General features: G+C 37.0%; 1 protein-coding gene across 8 annotated transcripts in view; it reads left to right on the forward strand.

Annotated features, from left to right (window-relative positions):
• TBCE (tubulin folding cofactor E) overlaps positions 1–20,588 on the forward strand; it is a 104,722-nt gene that overhangs the window by 81,459 nt on the left and 2,675 nt on the right. For 7 of the 8 annotated variants that reach the window (XM_077168399.1, XM_077168398.1, XM_077168401.1 and 4 more), the window contains 10 exons: positions 4,234–4,333; positions 5,517–5,619; positions 6,837–6,913; positions 10,618–10,713; positions 14,705–14,769; positions 14,856–14,920; positions 16,155–16,307; positions 16,988–17,141; positions 18,583–18,651; positions 19,171–19,230. In XM_077168399.1, coding sequence (XP_077024514.1) covers positions 4,234–4,333; positions 5,517–5,619; positions 6,837–6,913; positions 10,618–10,713; positions 14,705–14,769; positions 14,856–14,920; positions 16,155–16,307; positions 16,988–17,141; positions 18,583–18,651; positions 19,171–19,230 — 942 coding nt within the window. The remainder of the gene's footprint in view (positions 1–4,233; positions 4,334–5,516; positions 5,620–6,836; positions 6,914–10,617; positions 10,714–14,704; positions 14,770–14,855; positions 14,921–16,154; positions 16,308–16,987; positions 17,142–18,582; positions 18,652–19,170; positions 19,231–20,588) is intronic. The other variant, XM_077168397.1, reaches the window with a different exon arrangement.

A 20,588-nucleotide genomic window follows, 5' to 3' on the forward strand; every position in this document is an offset into this window, starting at 1 on the left:
AATTCCTGCCAGAAATTGAAGTATTGCCTTTCTGTATTTAATCTAGTCATCCTCTTTTCGGTTTCTCCCTCTTTGAGGTTATTCACTTGACTATGACTAAAGGCAGTATAAATGTCGCAGACCTGATTTATATAAAGTTGTGTAGGACCTCTCATGGAAGGGATGAGCAAGAATACTTCACCAGAGGACTCAGAACCTAGGGGAAAGAGAATTTATCCACTGGGAGCAAGAACTGTATAGCAACAGGATCCCTTTGAATTTTGAGGGGAAGAAGAGGAAAGAGAAGGAGATACTACATTAATGATTTATATTGTTTACAGTTTATTTCAGGATGTAGATAATCTGTGTACTCTGTACAGAAGAGTAAAAATATTTATGACTCTAGCCTATGTAATAGAAAGTGTGAGTGAGTGAAGAGTCACTGGATCTTCTAATCTGCCTGGTAACTTGGAGATGGCAGGGCTAATGGAGATGAAAGGTGGCCAAAGTTCAGTCAGACCACGACGCATGAAATACCCCCAGCACATCAGTCCACACCAGGGTCAGTGTCTAGAGTGTCAGAGTAACACACAGGGCAGTAGAAGACAGGGGCAACATAAGGGGATCCCTGGCATTGAAGAGGGAGCCTAACAGGAGAGAATCAGGAGTAAGACCCATGTCTGAATGCATTTGCCATGTGGGCTGTAGATCCTCACTGTCTTCCGTAGCTGCTTTGAGAAACTCTAAGAACAATTGTACAAGAATGTGTAGCCAACTTAGTGGAGGAGCAGAACTGAGTAGACCTAGAATCTGTTTATTGTGTCTAGCATTTCTTGTCAGTCTTCACTTTTTGTGCTTGTGTTTGATATGACATTTTTGCTTTGGGTAGTTATTCTACTTGTAGAAATTCAGATTAATGTAGCTAATTCTTCTTCTTTTTTTTTTTTTGCTATTTCTGCCATTAAACTTCACTCTGCAAGTTGTAAAATATCAGTATCCAAGCATTGTGGCTTGGGTGGCATCTCATCATTCTGGGATTTTTATTCTGTTCCCAATATACTTGGCATTATTGTCTTGCTCACTGTCTTGTGGCCCATGTTCTTCTGAAGGATTCTAAATCAGAGTCAGCAAACTTTTTCTTAAAGGTTCAAATAGTAAATAATTTCAGCATTGTGAGCCAGTAGGCAAAATTGAAGATAATGAGGGTACTTTATGACATACCATTTAAAATGTAACCATTTAAGGGTGGCAATGGTGGCACAGTGGCAGAGTTCTCGCCTGCCATCCCGGAGACCCGGGTTCGATTCCTGGTGCTTGCCCATGTGAAAAAAAAATCATTTAAAAACTAAACACCATTCTTAGCTCTAAGGTTGTGAAAAATGCAGGCAACTGACTGGATTTGGGTCACAGGCTGTAGTTTACCAATTGTGGGTTAGGATCCATTCTTTGCATTTCCACTGCCTTAATTCACTTTTTCTTGATCTGCTTGTAGAGCTCCCTTATTGGTTCCTGCCTAAAACTATTTCCTTTCCAACTGTTTTTTGTAAAAAAAAGCTTTTCCATGTTTTTATTCTATACTTAGATTACCTGTTGCTTTAGTGGGTATAAGAAAATGGGTTTTGGAGTGAGGCAGACTGGAACTTTTAATGCACTCTCTTTAATTTGCATAGGGTTACACAGTTATATAATTTCTTCATTTCTCAATTTTTTCATCTTTGAAATGGGAAGAGAGTAATGCCTGGGGCATGGTTAGCAACAGCAGTAGCAGCAGTTGCTGGTACTATTATTGGATCTTGGTTCTCATCTTCCCCCTTTGATTGCTTCTTCTCTGTTTCTTTATTCTCTGAACTAAGAGTGTTGGGAGTGCCCAAGGCTCCGACTTTTGACCTCTTTGCTTCTCTATCTACATTCCTTCTTCCCCTGGGGAGCTTTTCCAGTGCATGGCTTTTAAACATCATGTAGACGCTGATATTTCTACATTTATATTCTAGCCCAGACCTCTTTTCTTCTAGACTTTTATGTGCAGCACTCATTTGCTCTCTCTATTTAGACAGCTAATGTCCATTTCAAATTAAGTGTGGCTGAAACTCAGTTCCCTTCAAACCTGCTCATTCTGTAATCTTTTCCATCTCAATAAATGATAATTTATAATATATAATGATTATATATGTAGAATGGAATGATATCTTATTGTTTTGTTTGTTTGTTAATTTTTTTAATTAATAAAAAAATAAAGAAGTAAAAAAAAAGTAAATGATAATTCCAGTTGCACAGATCAAAAACCTTGGAGTTATCCTTGACTCTTCCTTTTTTCTCACGTCCTATGTCTAAATCTACTGGCAAGTCCCATCAGCTCTACGTTCCGATTTGGGTACCACATTTGACATTCCCAATCAGCTATCAGTCTGATTGAAGCCTAGATTATTGCCAGAACTTCCTTCTGTCTTCCTGCTCTGCATTTGCTTCCCTGTAGGCTGTTGCTCAACACAGTAGCAGAGTGACCTTTTAAAAACCCAGTTTAGATCACATCAGTTTTCTGCTCAAAACCCTCCAGTAGCTTTCCATTTCAGTCCGAGACTAGCAAAGACTTACAGTGGCCTCACCCCTAGGAGCCTTTGTGACGTCATTTCCAGTACCCACACCCTCACTGTGCTCCAGCCACACTGGTGCTCCAGTCCCAGTAAGGGCTAAACCTGTTCTAATCTGAGGTCTTTGCTCTTGTAAATTCCCTTTGCCCAGAATGCTCCCAGAGGTATCCTTCAATTCATTAGTTATCTGCTTAAATATGCCCTTACCTGACCACCTTATTTTAAATACCTACATCCACCCTTTCCCTTATACCCTGCTTTATTACTCTTAGCATACATCTGTACATAATATGCTATAGATGTGCATGTTTATTGATTGTCTTTCTTTCCTCAACTGAGACTTTATTTTGCTCACTGCTGTATTCCCTCAATAATTACTTGTGGAATAGAATATTTGTGGAGTAATTATTTGTGAATGAATTGAATAATTTTAAAAATCAAATTAGTGTGTTACTTAATTTACCAGAGCTGCTATAATAAAGTACCATAGACCAGTTGTTTTAAACAGCATAAGTTTACTGTTTCACAGTTCTGGAAGCTAGAAGTCCAAAAATCAAGGTGTCAGCAGGACGACATTTCCTTTTAAAGGGGAGAATCCGTTCCATGCTCCCAGATTTCCAGTGGTGATTTGCTGGCAGTCTGTGGAGTTCTTGGCTTGTGGCAGCATAGCTCAATCTTTGCCTCCCTCACATGGCTTTGTCTTTCTCTCTTACTGACCAAATTTCCTCTACTATAAGAACACCAGTCATATTGGATTGTGGCCTACCCTAATCTAATTTCTCCAATTTGGCCTCTTCTTAACAAATGACATTTTCAGAGAACCTATTCTCAAATGGAGTCACATTCATGGGACAGGGGTTTAGGATTTGAAATGTCCTTTTGGGAGGGACATGAGGCAATCCATAACAGTGTATAAGATCCAACTTTACCTGGTTTCAGTCCTTGTTCCAGGCTTCTTTTCCATCTCTCTCCCTAGATATTTTGCTAAGTTGTGTCCTTTCCTGATTCCACTACTACAGCTCCTCTCTAGCAGACAGTATTGCCCATCAGCTCAAATGCCCTTCTTTTTCAACCCTCCTGGGTTTCCCTTTTCTGAATTCCTGCTCCAGAGGCAGTGGGGGTCATTCTAACTGCTTCTGTTCTTCAGGGATCTTCTGAATCCCCATAATCATTCTTAGTAATTTTGAGCATCTGTCCAAACTAACCCTTATTCCAGGAAAGATGACACTGTATTTGGGGATTTGTACAATGCAAAGTAACTCTGGTTAGGAAGATTATTTGTGTAAGCTCTTGGCTATTAAGCAGTGCCAAGAGCAAGGCCTATGTGGCTGTACTTTGAGTGCTTAATAGGTCAAATTACTATCACTACTTTTTCTCTCTTTTTGTTGGATAATTCTAGATTGTTCAGGGGATGGCATTTGGTCCCTATTCATTAATTATAACTGTCTCAATTTTGTGGTATATGACTTTGAAGTTTCAGTTTCTGAATGATCAGTTGGACAATTTGAAAAGGTAAAAAGCAGCATGTGCTTATGAAAAAATTTCAAGCAGAATAGAGGGTATAAAGTGAAAAGTTCAGAATCCCATGCTTCATATTTAATATGTGATGATTGTTATGTTTTTTTAATGACTCTTTTGAAATCATTGTTTCTTAACATGAATTTAGATATTAGGGAAATAGATTTGTCAAAAAACCTGTTGTCATCATGGGATGAAGTGATACATATTGCTGATCAACTTAAACACCTTGAAGTTCTTGATCTCAGGTATGAATTCTTGGTTGCCTAATTGTCTCATACTACAAAACTCCTAACCTCTCCTGGCTGGCTCATAGCATCTCTGGGGAAAGGAGATGGGAAAATGGATGGTGTTAAGGCTGCTCCCCTAGTGGAAGTTTAATAGAGCTGCTTTTGGCTTTTTTGACTTTATGCTAAATTGTTCTTGTAGTCTTTCAAATAGTCATGCGGTAATTGATAGGAATGTTTTACTTTTGATTGGGTGGGTGTGAATTAGGTTGCATCGAGCGGAAAGATCTTCATAAAAGATGGAAAATTTGAAGGAGGTGATATTTAATTGGGGCATAGGAGGGGAGAGGTGATAATATTAAAACTTTATTTTGAAGCTTCTTGCATTTAATTGGGGAATTAATAACTTTGCTGGGAATAATTATTTTAATAGGGATTTTTCACTGATCGATGTATTTTATTAATATCACAGTTTTCCAATTCTTCCTGAATGTTTGATTAGTTTTAATCTCAGAACCAAATTTTCTAAGGTCTCAGCCAGGCTTCCCCTTTCATACTTGAACCAAGTTTATATATATAGGTGAGTTGTAGCTGGTTCGCGCAAGTACATTCATAAATAGTCAGGCCTAAACTGGTTGTACTCCAAATAGAGCAAATCATTGTAATTTTACCCATGGTGTTTCCTCTGGAAATATGGGATAATTTTCAAATGGTATCTTCTTTCAGAGTAACTAATGAGGTTGAGTACTTTCTGAGATTAGGATCTTGAAAGAAAATCGGAAGGACAATAATTTATTTCATTTAACTAAATCCTGATAGCAAAAGGGCAAAAGGTGTGTTTAGAAAAGCAAGATCCTGGTCCACAGTCTATCATATTAATGAAATTCTTTAGAATGGAACTTAATTTTTCAATGTCAAGAGCCACATCTTGTGAAACTGAAAAGCTGACCTTAGAACTGCTGGAGTCTCACATTTCAGGAAACATGCAGCCTCACATAGCTCCCCTAACCCTGTGAACATATTTACATGTCAGGCACCAAAAAACGTTGCATGTTAACTGTTAAAAACTCGATAGTCCAGCTCACTTTATTTTTAATAGAACTTCATTTCAAGATCGAAGCAAACCAAAACTCTCACCCAAATTGTTGTTTCAGTTGAATCTACTCCATAGTAATAAGCATATTGCATTTTTTTTTCTATACAGTGAAAATAAACTAAAATTTCCCTCTGGTTCACCATCTCTAAGTGGAACACTTTCTGCACTGAAGGTTTTAGTTCTTAGTCGAACAGGAATCACATGGGCTGAGGTAATGATATTTCTTTGTTTTTTGTTTTGTTTTTTAACCTGGTAATAAGCAATTTTGAATTCTGGGTTTAATAGGGAATGTGACTTGAGTTGAATCATCTTGTTAGCCAAATAAGATTTTTTATACTGCCGTACCAAAAGAAAAAGTTTTAAAAAATCATATATCTAAGTAGAATTTTATATCTAAGAACCTGCATTCTCTCTTTTAGCTCAAAAAAAGGGTATTTTGCTTTATCCTGGTGTCTTTCTATTGTATATGCAATAAGTGTGTGCTTACTTTTAAAAGCTTGAGATTTAGCTCTTCACTGAGCCTTTAGCTACCTGATTTTTACCACTTTTGAGGGGACAGGGTAGTCAACAGAAAGGTTATTACATCCCTTTTTTTTTTATTGAAGTTCAGCTAATATAATCCACTGTTCATTGTATATAACTGGACTTGAAGTGGAATTGTGGATCCTGGGCATGACAACCATTTGGAGTTTTATCTGGGACTACTGTTTTCTCTTAGGGGTTTACTGATTTCACCTACCCAGAATTTTTCATTTTCAAACCAGCTGCAGATAAGTATATCCCAAGCAGTATTGTTCATTTGTGAAATGTCACAAAAGCAACTCATGAATAAAATGCCCTTTAACCTAAATCAGCCATTTAACTTCTTTCCCAGTACTCCTTCCATTGTGCGTTATTCCCTCTCTGGGTCTAGGTTTAGCATCGAACTGGAAAGGCATATGGGAATTTAGGTGGCAGAGATGGCAATCAGGTTCAAGTGAGAGACTTTAGAAATAGTTGCTGAGAAATTTTGTTTCGATTAGTGTGTTCTTTACAAATCCAGATTAACATTAGAATTAAGGAAAGGTGTGTTAACATCAGTGCCCTTCCTTTGCTTAAGGAAACTAAATATGAGAAGAATGTGTTAAATCAGCATCTCCAGTTCAACTTTGCCTTAACGATGCATTTGTATCTATCCAGGTTGGTTCAAAGTGTTGAAAGTATGTGCTACCATATTAAATGTGCTACCTATTAAAATGTAGGCCCTTAACATTTTAGTTTTAACATCTTCCCACCAACACTCCTTGCCTGAAATATAGTCTGTAATGAAATTCTGTGAGGTAATTTATTTCTAAAACAGTAAACTGAATTCATATAGAGGTTATTCTAATAAAAAAATAGAAACAAACATTAGCGGTCACTTAATTCTGAATTGAATTTTTCTCATAGGTGCTCAGTTGTGCTTCTGGATGGCCAGTTCTTGAGGAACTGTACCTACAGTCTAACAACATTTTCATTTCAGAAAGGTAAAAAGGTGTTTTTATTTTTGTTTTTGCTTTCTGAGAGCTTTTTATTTAAAAATTTTTTATTTTTAAATTAAAAAAATATGACAAGAAACACATTCTTAACATATGATCATTCTGTTCTACATATATAATCAGTAATTCACAATATCATCACATAGTTGCATATTCATCATGATCGTTTCTTAGAACATTTGCATCAATTCAGAAAAAGAAATTAAAAGACAGCAGAAAAAAATTCATACATACCATACCCCTTACCCCTCCCTTTCATTGATCACTAGCATTTCAATCTAAGTTTATTTTAACATGTGTTCTCCCTATTATTTATTTTTATTCCATATGTTTTACTCATCTGTTGATAAGGTAGATAAAAGGAGCATCAGACACAAGGTTTTCACAATCACACAGTCACATTGTGAAAGCTATATCATTATACAGTCATCTTCAAGAAACATGACTACTGGAACACAGTTCTATATTTTCAGGCAGTTCCCTCCAGCCTCTCCATTACATCTTGACTAACAAGGCAATATCTATTTAATGCATAAGAATAACCTCCAGGATAACCTCTCAACTCTGTGCAATCTCTCAGCCATTGACACTTTACTTTGTCTCATTTCACTGTTCCCCCTTTTGGTCAGAAGGTTTTCTCAATCTCTTGATGCTGAGTCTCAGCTCATTCTAGGGGTTTTCTCAATCCCTGTAAGAAGATGTTTTAATTTCCTAGCTGCTAAAATAAATACTGCATAATGAATTTGGCTTAAGAACAAGAATTTATTGGCTCATGGTTTCAGAGGCTAGAAAGCTTTGCTTCCTCCTGAGTTTGATTTCTTCTGACTGACCTGATCAGCAGTCGTGGGTTCCTTGGCCTTTCTGTCACATGGTGGTGTCTTACCTTTCTCTTCCGGATTCTGTTAACTTCTAGTTTCTTGCTTCTCCAGTGGCTTCTTTTTCTGTCTGAATTTTACTCATAAAGGATTTTAGTAATCTGGATTAAAGCCCAGACTGATTCAGCTGAGTCACACCTTAACTGAAGGAACATCTTGAAGAGATCTTATTTACAACAGGTCCACACCTTACAGAATCCAGACCACGACCAAGAATATGTCTAAATTGGCCTATGCAATTCAGTCCACCATGTGGACCCCTAAAACACATGTTCTTCCCACATGCTAAATGCATTCATTCCATCACAACATCCCCAAAGCCTCAAACTATTTCTGTAACAATACTAAGTACAAAGTCTCATCAAAATCAGTTATGGTTGTGGTCCATCCTAGGGCAAATTTCTTCTGTCTAAAGGACCTGTGAAACCTAGAACACAAATTATCTATTTCTAATATAGAATAGAGGGACAGGCATAGGATAAATATTACCATTCCCGAAGGGAGAAATTGTAAGGAAAACAAGGGTCATGGGCCCCCAACATGTCTCAAATCCAGCAGGGCAAACTCTTATTAGATTTCAAGGTCTGATAGTATCTACAGATTAGTGTTTTGCCCTTGGGGCCTAATGGAGTGGCAGCCCCACCTCTTCCAAGAGCTTGTGCAGCAGCCATGTTATCCCCAAACCTAGGGTGAAGGTCCCATATTCTACAAGCATTAGGATGGTGTCGGACTCTCTACGAATGCTGAGACACAGATCTTACTTTCTCCGAGCATCAGGATGGCAGCCAGGCTGTCTGTGAGTGCTGGAACACTCATAGCATTGTGATGGTGGCTGGGTTCTCCTCAAACACTGGGGCACAAGCCCCACCATTTCTGAGCATTGAGATGGCAGTACTGTCCCTGAACAATGATGCACAAGGCCTGCCCCTTCAAAGCACTGGAGCAGATGTCCTACCTTTCCATATACATAGGTAGGCCCGTTTTCTTGGCTTAAGGAGATCTTTTCAGTCCAGACCTTTTCTTCCATAGTTCTTTCATTGAAGTCATTCTTCCTTCAATTGATCCCTTCTCTATCCCTTCCAATCCAGGCTGGTGTAGTTCTTCTCACACACATTTTGATAAAACCTTTTTGGATTTGTGTGCAGTTCATGTGGGTCCAAACCATCAGACATTAGAACTTTCCACAGATCCTTTTCAATACTTACTTCCCAGAAATGATTGACTGGATCCATGTTCAGCCACACCCTCTTTAGCAAAGTATTGTTCAATTAAACCTTCGCATGGACCCCCTTCCTCTGGGGACTCACTTCTTGGAAGCTCATGGAGGTCCCTGATAGAGCCACCTCTGGCTTCTTCTCAGAGCACAGTGTCTGGATAGGTTCAGAATTTTCCAAACCATCAGTTTCTGGTTTCTTTGTGCTTTAAAAGTTCAGTTCTCAGCTTAATCCCTCTCCTCTTGCACTTTACCGTAAGCTACAAGGAGAAGCCAAGCTGTACCTTCTGACACTTAGCTTGGAAATCTCACTAGCTAAATATCCAATTCCACTGTTTAAATTCCACTTTCGAACTGACATCAGGACACAGTTTTGCCAAGTTCTCTTGTCACTTTGTAGCGAAACCCACCTTTCTTCTAATTCCCAGTAACATTCATTATTTCCTTCTAAGACCTTCAACATTTGTATTTCTTCCAAAAATCTCTTCAAAGCAACCAAGCCTTTTTCTATCAAGCACCTCCCCATTCTTCTACCTCTACTCCTTACCCAATCCAAAGCAGTTTCTATATTTTTAGGTATTTGACATAGCAGCGCTCCACTTTCAGATACCAAAAACGATTTCAGATTCTTAGCTGCTAAAATGCATCCCATACGGTGGGTTGGCTTAACAAGACAAATGTTTTGGCTCCCAGTTTTAGAGGCTGGAAGGCTTGCTTCCTCTCGAGGTCACTGTCTTTTGGCTGGCAGTCTCTGGGGTTCCTTGGCTTTTCTGTCGCATGGCAATGCACATGGCAGAAAACCTTTCCCTTCCGGGTTCTGTTAAGTTCTAGCTTCTTGTTTCTCCAGTGTCTTCTTTTTCTGTCTCACCCTTTCTCTGTTTATAAAAGGACTCCAGTAATCCAGATTTAAGTCCAAACTGATGCATCTGAGATGGTAACTGAAGTAATGCCTTGAAGAGACCTTATTTACATGGGTCCACACCCATCAGAATGCAGACCGAGACCAAGAACATGTATTAACTGGGGACACAGTAAAATCCACCATACAAGGGTTTACGTAAATGCACCTATCACCACTTAAGTCATTTTGAATAAATAAATGCCCATAACATTACTTTTTTGGAGGATTTGCAAATAAAAATTAGAAAAATGCTTATCATTCACTGCCTTTACAAATTTATAATATAAACTAAAACTTCATAATAGATTCTAATCGAGGGAAAATTGGACAGAGTAAAAAATATAACAAATATTTTTGAAGACATGAATTTTATTAGTATCAAAAAAGATTAAATAATGCATTTTAATTAGTATCATCTGTATCAGAGTATATGTAAAAATAGCTCGTTCTCATAAATAGATTAAATGTGTTGTTGCTTCATCTTTTTTGTTGTTTATTTATTTCAACTTTTGTTAATATTAAGTTGCTATGTAAAGGTAATTAAGTGCGACAAATTACCAAATTCTCAAAATATTCAAATTAATAAAATTTTACTGCCCAGAATGATTTTATTTATCATACACATGCAGGTATTTTAAGATAGTATCTTTGAAAAAAGTGAAGAGACTAAATTCATGTTGAATACATTCTATTTTCCGTACAGGCCAACTGATGTTCTACAGATGGTCAAGTTATTAGACCTTTCCAGTAATCAATTAATTGATGAACATCAGCTGTTTCTAATAGCATATCTACCCAGGTAATTTTGTTCCTAAAATGCTTGTTAATAGTGTTTAGTAAATATTTAGTGAACAAATTTTCATATTCTGAATATATTTTCTCAATAGAAATATGATAATGATGACAGAATTCCTGAATTGAGTTCCTTTGGGAAAATTTTGTTTGGATTCATTTAGAGTATTTACTTGTATTCACAAGTATTTCTTGTGAATCATGTTCTGTGTTGTCAGTGACTGTACGAGATAATGTCAGAAGTCTTTGTTTCACACATGATTTTGAAGTAAATAGTCCTAGGTTTAGCAGTAATTTAGAGTTCCTTCTTATAGATATCCTTTCCATTTCTTTGTTTTAATAACAGCTTTATTCTCATATAATTCACATGTTATACAATTAATCCATTTAAAGTGTACAGTTTGTTTTTTAGAATATTTAAAGTTATGTAAGCATCATCATGATAGCTTTTAGAACATTTTCATCACCCTAAAATATACCTTGTACTCATTAGCAGTCACCCCTAGTCCTAGACTACCACTAATATACTTTCTGACTCTATTTCCCTGTTATGGACATTTCATGTGAATGGAATCATACATTATGTGGCTTTTTGGTTCTAGCTTCTTAATATAGTTTTCAAGGTTCATCCATGTTAGAGCATATATCAGAACTTCATTTCTTTTTATTGGCCATTGTATCACTATACCACGTTTAATTTATCCATTCATCAATTGATGGACATTTGGGTTGCTTCCATTTTGGGGCTGTAATGAATAATACTGCTTTGAACATTTGGGTACAGTTTTTGTGTGGATATGGTTTCATTTATCTTGGGTAAATAAATACCTAGGCCTGGAATTGCTGGTTATATTGGAACTGTGTTTAACCATTTTGAGACTGTTTTCCATAGTGGTTGCATTGTTTTATCTTCTCATCAACAGTGCACAAGGATTCCAAATTCTCCATATCTTTGGCAGTGCTTTCTGTTATTATCTGTCTTTTTGGTTATAGTCATCCTAGTGGTTGTGAAGTGGTATCTCTTTGTGGTTGGATTTAATTTGCTCTGAAGACTCTTGAGAATGAGAATCTCTGTATGTGTGTATTGGCTATTTGTATGTCCCTGGAGAAATGTCTGAAAAGCCTTTGTCTCAGGGTGCAAATCCCTTAGCATGTATATGATTTGCAAATATTTTCTCCCATTCTGTGGGTTGTCTGTTCACTTTCTTGATGGTATCCTTGTCCTTTGAAGCATAAGTTTAAAGATTTGATAAAGTCACATTTATATATTTTTCTTGTATTTCGTGCGCTTTTGGTGTCGTATCTAAGAAACCAATGTTAGGTTTTCTTCTAAGAATTTTATAGCTTTAGCTTTTACATTTATGTCTTTTATCCATTTTGAGTTCATTTTTATATGTGTTATAAAAGTCCAACTTCATTTTTTGCATCCAGTTATCCCAGCACCATTTGTTGAAAAAGCTTTTTTCCCCACTTTGAATTGTCTTTGCATCCTGGTTGAAAACCTATGCACTGTAAATGTACAGATTTATTTCTGGACTCTGAATTAATCTATTCACATTATCTATATGTCTATCTATTCTTTACCACAGTGTTTTGATTACTGTTGCTTTGTAGTAATAAGTGTTGAAATTGGGAAATATGATTCTCTGTTCTTTTTCAAGATTGTTTTGGGTATTCTGTGTTCCTAGCATTTCTCTATGAATTTTTGGATCAGTTTGTCAATGTTTGTAAAGAAGCCAGGTGGGATTTTGATAGAGATTGCATTGACTTTGTGGATCAATTTGAGGAGTATTGCTATCTTAACAATATTAAGTCTTTTGACTTATGAAATCTTTCTATTTGCTTTGGTCTTTTATTTTATTCAGTAGTGCCCCATGGTTTTCAGAGTTTAAGTTTTATTATTTTATTAAATTTGTTTCAAAGTGTTTTATTATTTTTGATGCTATTGTAAATGGAAATTTTCTGAATTTCATTTTGCATTTTTCACTCCTAGTATATAGGAGTATATAGAAATGGATCCTTATTCTCTTTTTGTTTTTGCATGGGCAGGTACCAGGAATCAAACCTGGGTCTCCAGCATGGTAGGCAAGAACTCTGCCTGCTGAGCCACTATGGCCCACCCGGTCCTTGTTCTTGATAGTTTGTGTTCCTTTCCTTCTTCCAGGTTGTTCTGTCATCACAACCACTTTTGAAATCTGTGCCATCTGCCTATACTAACTTCATCTTTCTTAGTGACATTGTACCCAGTTGATAGCCTCTTTCTTAATTCATTTTCCTTGCTTTTCTGCTGTATTTCCCTACCTTTCTACTCCTAATGCTGGAGAGAGGGTTACAAAACTGTACCAACTAAATCTCCTACAAACTTGTCTTGTGCCACTTTAGATGTTAAATTTTGTTTGATAGCTTCTTGTTTGCCTCTTGCTGACTTTTTAATCTTTTTCCTATAACAGCTGTTTAAACTTTTCATCCTCTTCTAGTTCCCAATCTGACCTTCTCTCTTACTGAGAACAAACACTGAAGCCATCCAGTATTAACTCCCTAACTCAGTACCTCTCTGCTATTTTTCTGTCCCAAAGGAAGCCTCTCTCCTTATTTTCAAGTACTGTTATTTTATTTTCTCTTTGGAGCCTCACTCCATCAATTATCCCTTTTCTCTTTCATATCTGATTGCTTCCTCTCTATTGGCTCTTTGCCCTCTGCTTACATATGTTGTACTGCTTCATACTAAAATACCTTCCTTTGATCCAGCCACATGGTAACATGTTATCCTATCTTACCTTCTGCTGCTCTTCTCAAAATAATAGACTCTAATTACCAACTCCTTGTTGAGGACCCACTTCTCACTCCCTCCTGCAGATATATGTCATCCCACTCTAAAGCTTCCAGTTACCAGTGACCTTTATAGTTCTCATTTAAGGGTATTATCCAGCCCTTCCCCCCTTGAAAGTGTTTCCTTGACCTTCTGCTAGTTCTCCTGTGATTGCTTCATCTGCATCTTCCTGTGACTCTTCTTTGGTTCCTCTTTTGTCTTTACATCATAGGCCATGGAATCTCTTTTATTTCCATACTGATGACAACAAATCCTATCTCTAGCTTTTGCTTCTCTTCTGACTTAAGCTTCCAGGTGCTTGCTGGGCATCTTTACATCGCTATATTACTTGGCACTTCAAACCCACTGTTCCCCAAACAATGCATTCTTTCCCTTAACTATAACTGGACCATCTTTTGATTTCTCTATTTTGATTGGTAGCGCCACCAATTTCTCTATCAACTTTGACTCCTATTCACTACCCTCCTCCTCTCCATTGCCTGGACATCCATACATCATCTGAGTCCTTTGGATTTCTCTTCTGAAATGGCCTGATCCCTCTACCTGGAGTATTGCTATGATGTCCACCCCTTGTGTCTTGTCCTTCCACTTCATCCACCCACTGGAAGCATGGCTCTCATGTTACATTTTTGTTCAAAACATGTCTCCTTATTGCCCAAGAAGTCAACTCGGCATTTGAGATACTTGTGATGGGGCCTCAGAGCGCCTTTTGCTACCTTTATATACCTTTTGCTCCTGCCAAACTGGACTTTTTTTTCACAATGAGATGTAAGTGGGGGCTCTTCTGCCTTCCTGCCATCGCTCACTCCGTTCTCTTTTTCTAGATGGTCCTCTCAGCTCCACTTGACAGAGCTTACTTTATTCTTCAGGCTTTTGCTGAAAAGCACATGCATATTGAGATCTTCTCTTATCTTCGCTTCTTGTGCACTCACATTGCTTTTAGAGCATGTATCTTTCCCCTTTGATACCATTTAATACCTAGCATAGTTGTAGGTACCCAGGGACTGTTAGGTGACTGTATAAACTGTAGAATTTATCTTCATGCCCAAAATTGGATATCATGGTTTCTTAGCATTTTACATGGGATTAAAATCCTAGGATGTAGAAAGTATTTTTTTAAGCATTTTGTATTGCTACTTGTAATAAAATTTAAAATTTTTAATTTCAGATTAGAACAACTAATCCTTTCTGACATTGGAATTTCTTCTATACATTTTCCGGATGCTGGAATTGGTATATAAGATTAATAAAGTGCCCCCCCCCCATACTTTAGCTATTTCTTTTGTTTCTACTGTGTAACTTTATTCTTCTTTTTCTAGGGTGCAAAACATCAATGTTTCCTTCCTTGCAATACCTTGTAGTAAATGACAATCAGATATCACAAGTAAGAGCTTCTTTTTGCTTTTTGTTTTTGTTTTTATTCTTAAACTTTTTATTTTGAAATAATTTCACTTATGGGACAGTTACAAAAATAATACAAAACCTGTACAGAGGACTCCAACATACCTCCCAACCAGATTCCCAGATCTGTCCTTCAGCTTTAAAAATTTTGCCACATTCTGTCTATCTGTCCATCCATCCATCCACATATTCTTTTGTCTCTCTGTCTATTTTCTAAATATTTGAGAGTTGATTATATATATCATGCTCCTTGAACACTTAATTCCTTCATATACTGCGGGAGCCGTTTCCTGTCCTGGTTTCTGTGACTCCCGCTTGGGGTCCGTCTCTTAGCGAACGGGGGGCTCGGGCAGTCCGGATCTGCTTTCGGTCCTGGGGGCTCGAAGGTGTGGAGGGCGCGCGACGCTCAAGGAAGAGTCGCGGGAACGAGTGGAGGTGCACATCGAACGTTTATTAGCGGAAGTGCAGGGGTTTATATAGCGCGGTGGCGGAAATTGGGAGGGGGGTAGAAGGACACTGCGATTGGTGGAGGGTTTGGGTGTGGAGACGAGTTAATGGGCCTATTAGAGAGCGAGAGGAGAGTGGTATGATGTGAGATAATGAGTTACTGGGTAGAGGGCTAGCAAGAAGAAGACGAGTTTTTACATCCGGCAGTGATGTCAGGAGTTGCTAGGCAGAGGGTTTTTGAGATGAGGCTGATATTACATCCGGCAATATACATTTCCTAAGGATAAGAATATTCACTTATATAACCACCTTAAGTACAGTAGTAAGTGACAATCAGATATCACAAGTAAATATTCTACTAAAAAATATTTTAAATTGAAAGAAAAATGCTTTCTTGGAGTGAAACTCCTCAGATAAAGCTATAAATATTAAGAAAAAAGTTAGTCAATTCACATTTAAGCATGCTATTTTTTTTTTGCACAGGCAAGCACCGGGAATCTAACCTGGGTCTCTAGTATGGCAGGCAAGAACTCTGCCTGCTGAGCCACCATGGCCCACCCTCATGCTATCATTTTAAATATAATCACAGTTATAAGAGTAAAAAAATATATGGTCTTTCTCGGGGGGAGGGGCGGGGGGACTCAGTACATGATGAAATTCAGTGCCTTAGATTAGAAGTGGGGACTTTTGCTTTGTTGTTATTTCAAATGATTTGAAAAAGTAGCTTGAGACATGTTCATTTTCATTTATTTTCTTCTCTTTGGTTTCAGTGGTCATTTATCAATGAACTAGATAAGTTACAGAGTCTGCACTCTCTTTCCTGCTTAAGAAACCCCCTGACTGAAGGGAACAAGGAAGCCCAGACTAAACGTCAATTCATTATTGCCAGAATTGGTCAGCTGAAGACACTGAACAAATGTAAGGTGAGTGTTAGTATAATGACTAAGCATGTTTTAGACTAGAAAATAAGTCCATCCACATTTATAAAAGGAAGAAATAATGTTTGAATATTATAAAAGGTGTCAGATACAGTTTTCCTCTAAATGGTAAAATATTATCTTTATGCATATTACTAATGGTTCTTCTCTGATTCCTCAGGAGAAAGGTAGATTACACTTTTTACCTTAGTACAGGCAAAACCTGAACTTCTCCCTGGTCTGATTTATAATCATTTGATGAGGGGAGAAGAATACTAGATACTTTGTCCTTTTTCTTGAGAAGAACATAGGCAAAAAAGAAGACAAAAGCATAAAGCTTATTTATCTTTTATTTCCCAGCTACTCTTGCCCATAAAATTGAGAAGGTAATGAATTGCGAGCACTTCTGTATGTACCTACAGGCTGACTCATGTAAGTGACCTTACATCTAGCAAAGATCAGTATGAAGAGAAGTATAAAGCTGAAATTCTTTTTTCTTTTTGAATAAACTTCAGGATTCTGTCAGTGTTTAAAAAAAAAAAAAAACAGAAGTATAAATATCATCTTGTCCCTCTCAATTTGTCTATTCTCTAGGAGTGGGCAGTGGAGGAAGGACGGGGTGCAAAACAGACAACTTGTTAGTAAAATGCTTAATTTGTTTTGTTTTTTTTTTCACTTAAACATAGATTTTACCAGATGAAAGACGTGGAGCTGAGCTTGACTACCAAAGAGCTTTTGGAAATGAATGGAGAAAGGCTGGTGGACATCAGAATCCTGACAAAAACAGACCAAACAAAGAATTTCTCGCAGCCCATCCTAGATACCAATTACTCTGCCTTAGTATGTACAGTGTACTGACCATCTCTTCCTTTGGTGGTCTTTCACCTGATAAAATACCTTGGGTATCAAAGGAGGTTCTTAATGTTGTTTTTGCTTTTCTCCCTTTCTTGGGGAACTTTCTGCACTCTTTTAAAATACTGGGGATACTTTCCTGGGCTATTTCAGCAGGTTCGAAGGAGATAATTGTAATTATCTTTATAGAAGATAAATCAGCCAGCATCTCAGCAGAAAGAACCTGGGGTGTGTGTAGGTTCCTGAAAGTGAGCCATTTGCATTTGGGGAAGGGAAAGCAGCTCTTAAACTTCAATTCTTTTCACTTTTGCAGATATTCACCAGAGACTTTAAATTTCAGGTGGTAGGTAGCACTCCATACTTTAAAAAGGGCAGGAAGCATCAAGTTTTTATCTTAATCCAAGTTACAACCTAGGGAATTTTTTTAAATGAGAATATTTTGAGGTGGAAGTCTTGTGTTGGCATTTTTAAAAGCTTCCCAGGTTATTGTAATGTATTATGATAAATGCATAGTTTTTCCTTGGCACTCTTGTCCTGTGGGCTCACTACACTCCATGTGTTCCAATTTAGGTACTTGGTGTGCAAGGCGGTTTCTGAAATCAGAGGATTATTCCTCAGGCTTTGAAGCTATGACTTCATGAATCTTTGTCCCTGATGTACTTTTCATTTTGTTTTGACTTCATTATTATTCCAATTTCACTTTTATGCGATTTCCCTTTTCATATATTTCCTAATGCAAGTTCACTGCATAAATACTTAACGCTAGAAAATTATCTTTGAGGAAGAAAAGCTGCCTGTGGGAATTGCTTTCAGGTTATTCCATTACCTGGCCCAATTTCCTGACCTCTTTAGGTGAATTCTAAATCACTTGAGGGTGGGGAAGGAAAGGTTCTAAAGCTGCCCTGTAGGTATGATTTAGTATTTTACTGCTGAAAATGCTAGAAGACAAAAACCCAGATGCTTGGGTGTTTATGGAGATTGTCACCTTTTGCCCAGCAGAAGTCAGTGTTGTACACCCACCCAGTCTAGCATTACACAGTCTGGTTGAAACCTGATGATTTTCTGTGAATTGTGTCCCAAATAATACCAGGGTTCTCATTCAGGGCCCAGAAAGAAAGGTAGCTGTTATCAAAGCTGATTTTCTAAGTAAACATTATATGTATTTTTGTACAGCTTTTTCTTGCTAGTTTGAGTCAGGATACTATTAGTCTCTATGGAATGGTAATGTAATGCACCGATGGAGGAGTCTACCCTTTTAAGTGGTAGTTATCCATCCTTTCTAAAATGAAAACGACAGATAATGAAATAAAAGAAGCAGATCCCTGGTCAGCACATCAACTGTCTATTGCTAGGTTTATCATGGGAAGGCAATCTGTTTTCTTACTGTGGCCTTTAGTTTATTATTTATCCTTAATTTCTTCATAAACAGAATATGGTGCACCTGAAGATGGGGAACTCAAAATACAACAACCATCTGTGCTCAAAAATCAGCTACTAAGTAAGAACCCAAAGTTTAAATACAGTGTAATTTGTATTCAAATCTTTAGGTGATCACCTAATAGGGACTGAGTTTGTTTTTCTTAATTACCTTGGTTTTTAGAGAAATGATGAGTTCTGAAATTTAACATATTTAAGTTCTTATATTGAATATTTTTTGCAACTCCTGTGCTTTAAACTCTTTAATACTGTTGCAGATGTAGAAAGTATGAACTGAATTGTGACTTCTTGGAAATTTGTGATTTTTCTTTTGTTTGAAAACTTGACTAAATTGTCAGGGAAAAGTGAAAACAGAAAAGGGAAAGCTATAGAATATTGACCCAGTTATTTTATTATTGTTGCTAGTTAGTTCTAGGAAGTATTAATAGAAGAAATTTTAAATATCAATAAGGGTGATTCCTTTATTAGGATCTGAGCAAAGTACTAAACAGCTGTATCATTTGAGAGTTCCTATTAACTTGCATGTGCAATAAAATCCTTATTATCAGAGGTAGAGTTGTTTTTCCTTTTTTTCTTAAAGCACTGAAGATAAAATATCCCAACCAAGATGATAGAAAAATCATAGAGAAACAACTGCCAGGTAAGAATGAGTCTATCTTTCCTCTCCTTTTACCTGTGACTATTGACTGGCCTAAGTTTGAGTCATCTGAAGTATGAAATATTCAATTCATACCTGGAAGTGTAGACCTTAATGACTTGGAGATTTTCACTAGTGTTTTTATTCTAAAATACAATCACTCATGCTCCCCTCAAAAAGTTCACGTATTCCCCAAATGTTTATCAGCTCATCTAGAAAATAGTTTACATTAAAAATTTGAAGCCCTTACATGTGATTACATTTCTAAACAAAGGCATGAGAATTTGAATGGCTTACTTAACCTTTCAGAAGCATGTCCTAAACCCACTGATGTGTTCTCTCAGTATCGCTCTGGGGTTTTTCTTGTCCAGAGATTGGTATGTTGGGCTCTGGGTCTCCAGTGTATCATCCCCACTGATATGACTGGAAACCCGCCAACTTAGGTTTCCTTAATGGTGAGGAATGCCTGCAGAAACCATTCTAAGACTTTTTTTTTAGCAGACATACTGAAAAGGTTTTCTTTGGGGGAAAAAACTTTAGGACTTTATATTTGTGCTACTGGGACTGAATTAGTTTTATTAGGAAAAAAATATCTTGGGGTCACCAAATTAGATTAACAAAACTTTCACACAAAGAAAAAATTAGATTATAGCCTATGTTTTCTGTATGCCATGGTACTATGAATTCTAAATATTAAACTAGATTCATAAATGCTAAAATGTAAACAGGTTAAATTTAGAGCAATGAGGATTTGAAGAAATCATCACTTTAAATGGTTCTAATAAACTTTGCCTATCACACTAAATTCACATCAATTTTAAAATTAGTTTATATCAAATAAAACAAGTGTATCATGGTATTTCTTATGGAAGGCCTTCATTATGCTCAGAGTACCTTTCTCATGAATAAACAGTCCATTTAGTGTTAATTTACCAGTACTGCTCCATTTTTATTTACTAACAATCCAAGCTCTATTTTAAGTGATGTCTACTATTGTTACTCTTGTACAATGAAGAATTAAAAATAGTGGTTTCCCCTTCATTATTTTGTTTTCAGACTTCAATACTGTCAGTATAAAGATGCTCTTGGGGATGAACAAAAGAGGGCCAGAATTTTTTGTTAATTGGCCTGAATATCTTTGCATTTTTCCTTTGATATATCAATTCATTTCATATACGATTGAACTAAGGAATTTTGCTCAAGATTTTTTTCATTAGATCTGTGCTGAGCTTTTTTTTCAGAGCTTTCTCTGCTGCATAGGCATGATCATCATTTTGGTCAAGGACTGTGGATTTATCTTTGGTTTGGGCACATACCTGAGGCTGTCCTAGTCCAGTAGTCACAGCGTGTGTCCCCTTCTT

This window comes from Tamandua tetradactyla, chromosome 7 (assembly GCF_023851605.1).
Source record: "Tamandua tetradactyla isolate mTamTet1 chromosome 7, mTamTet1.pri, whole genome shotgun sequence".
Classification (NCBI taxonomy): domain Eukaryota; kingdom Metazoa; phylum Chordata; class Mammalia; order Pilosa; family Myrmecophagidae; genus Tamandua; species Tamandua tetradactyla.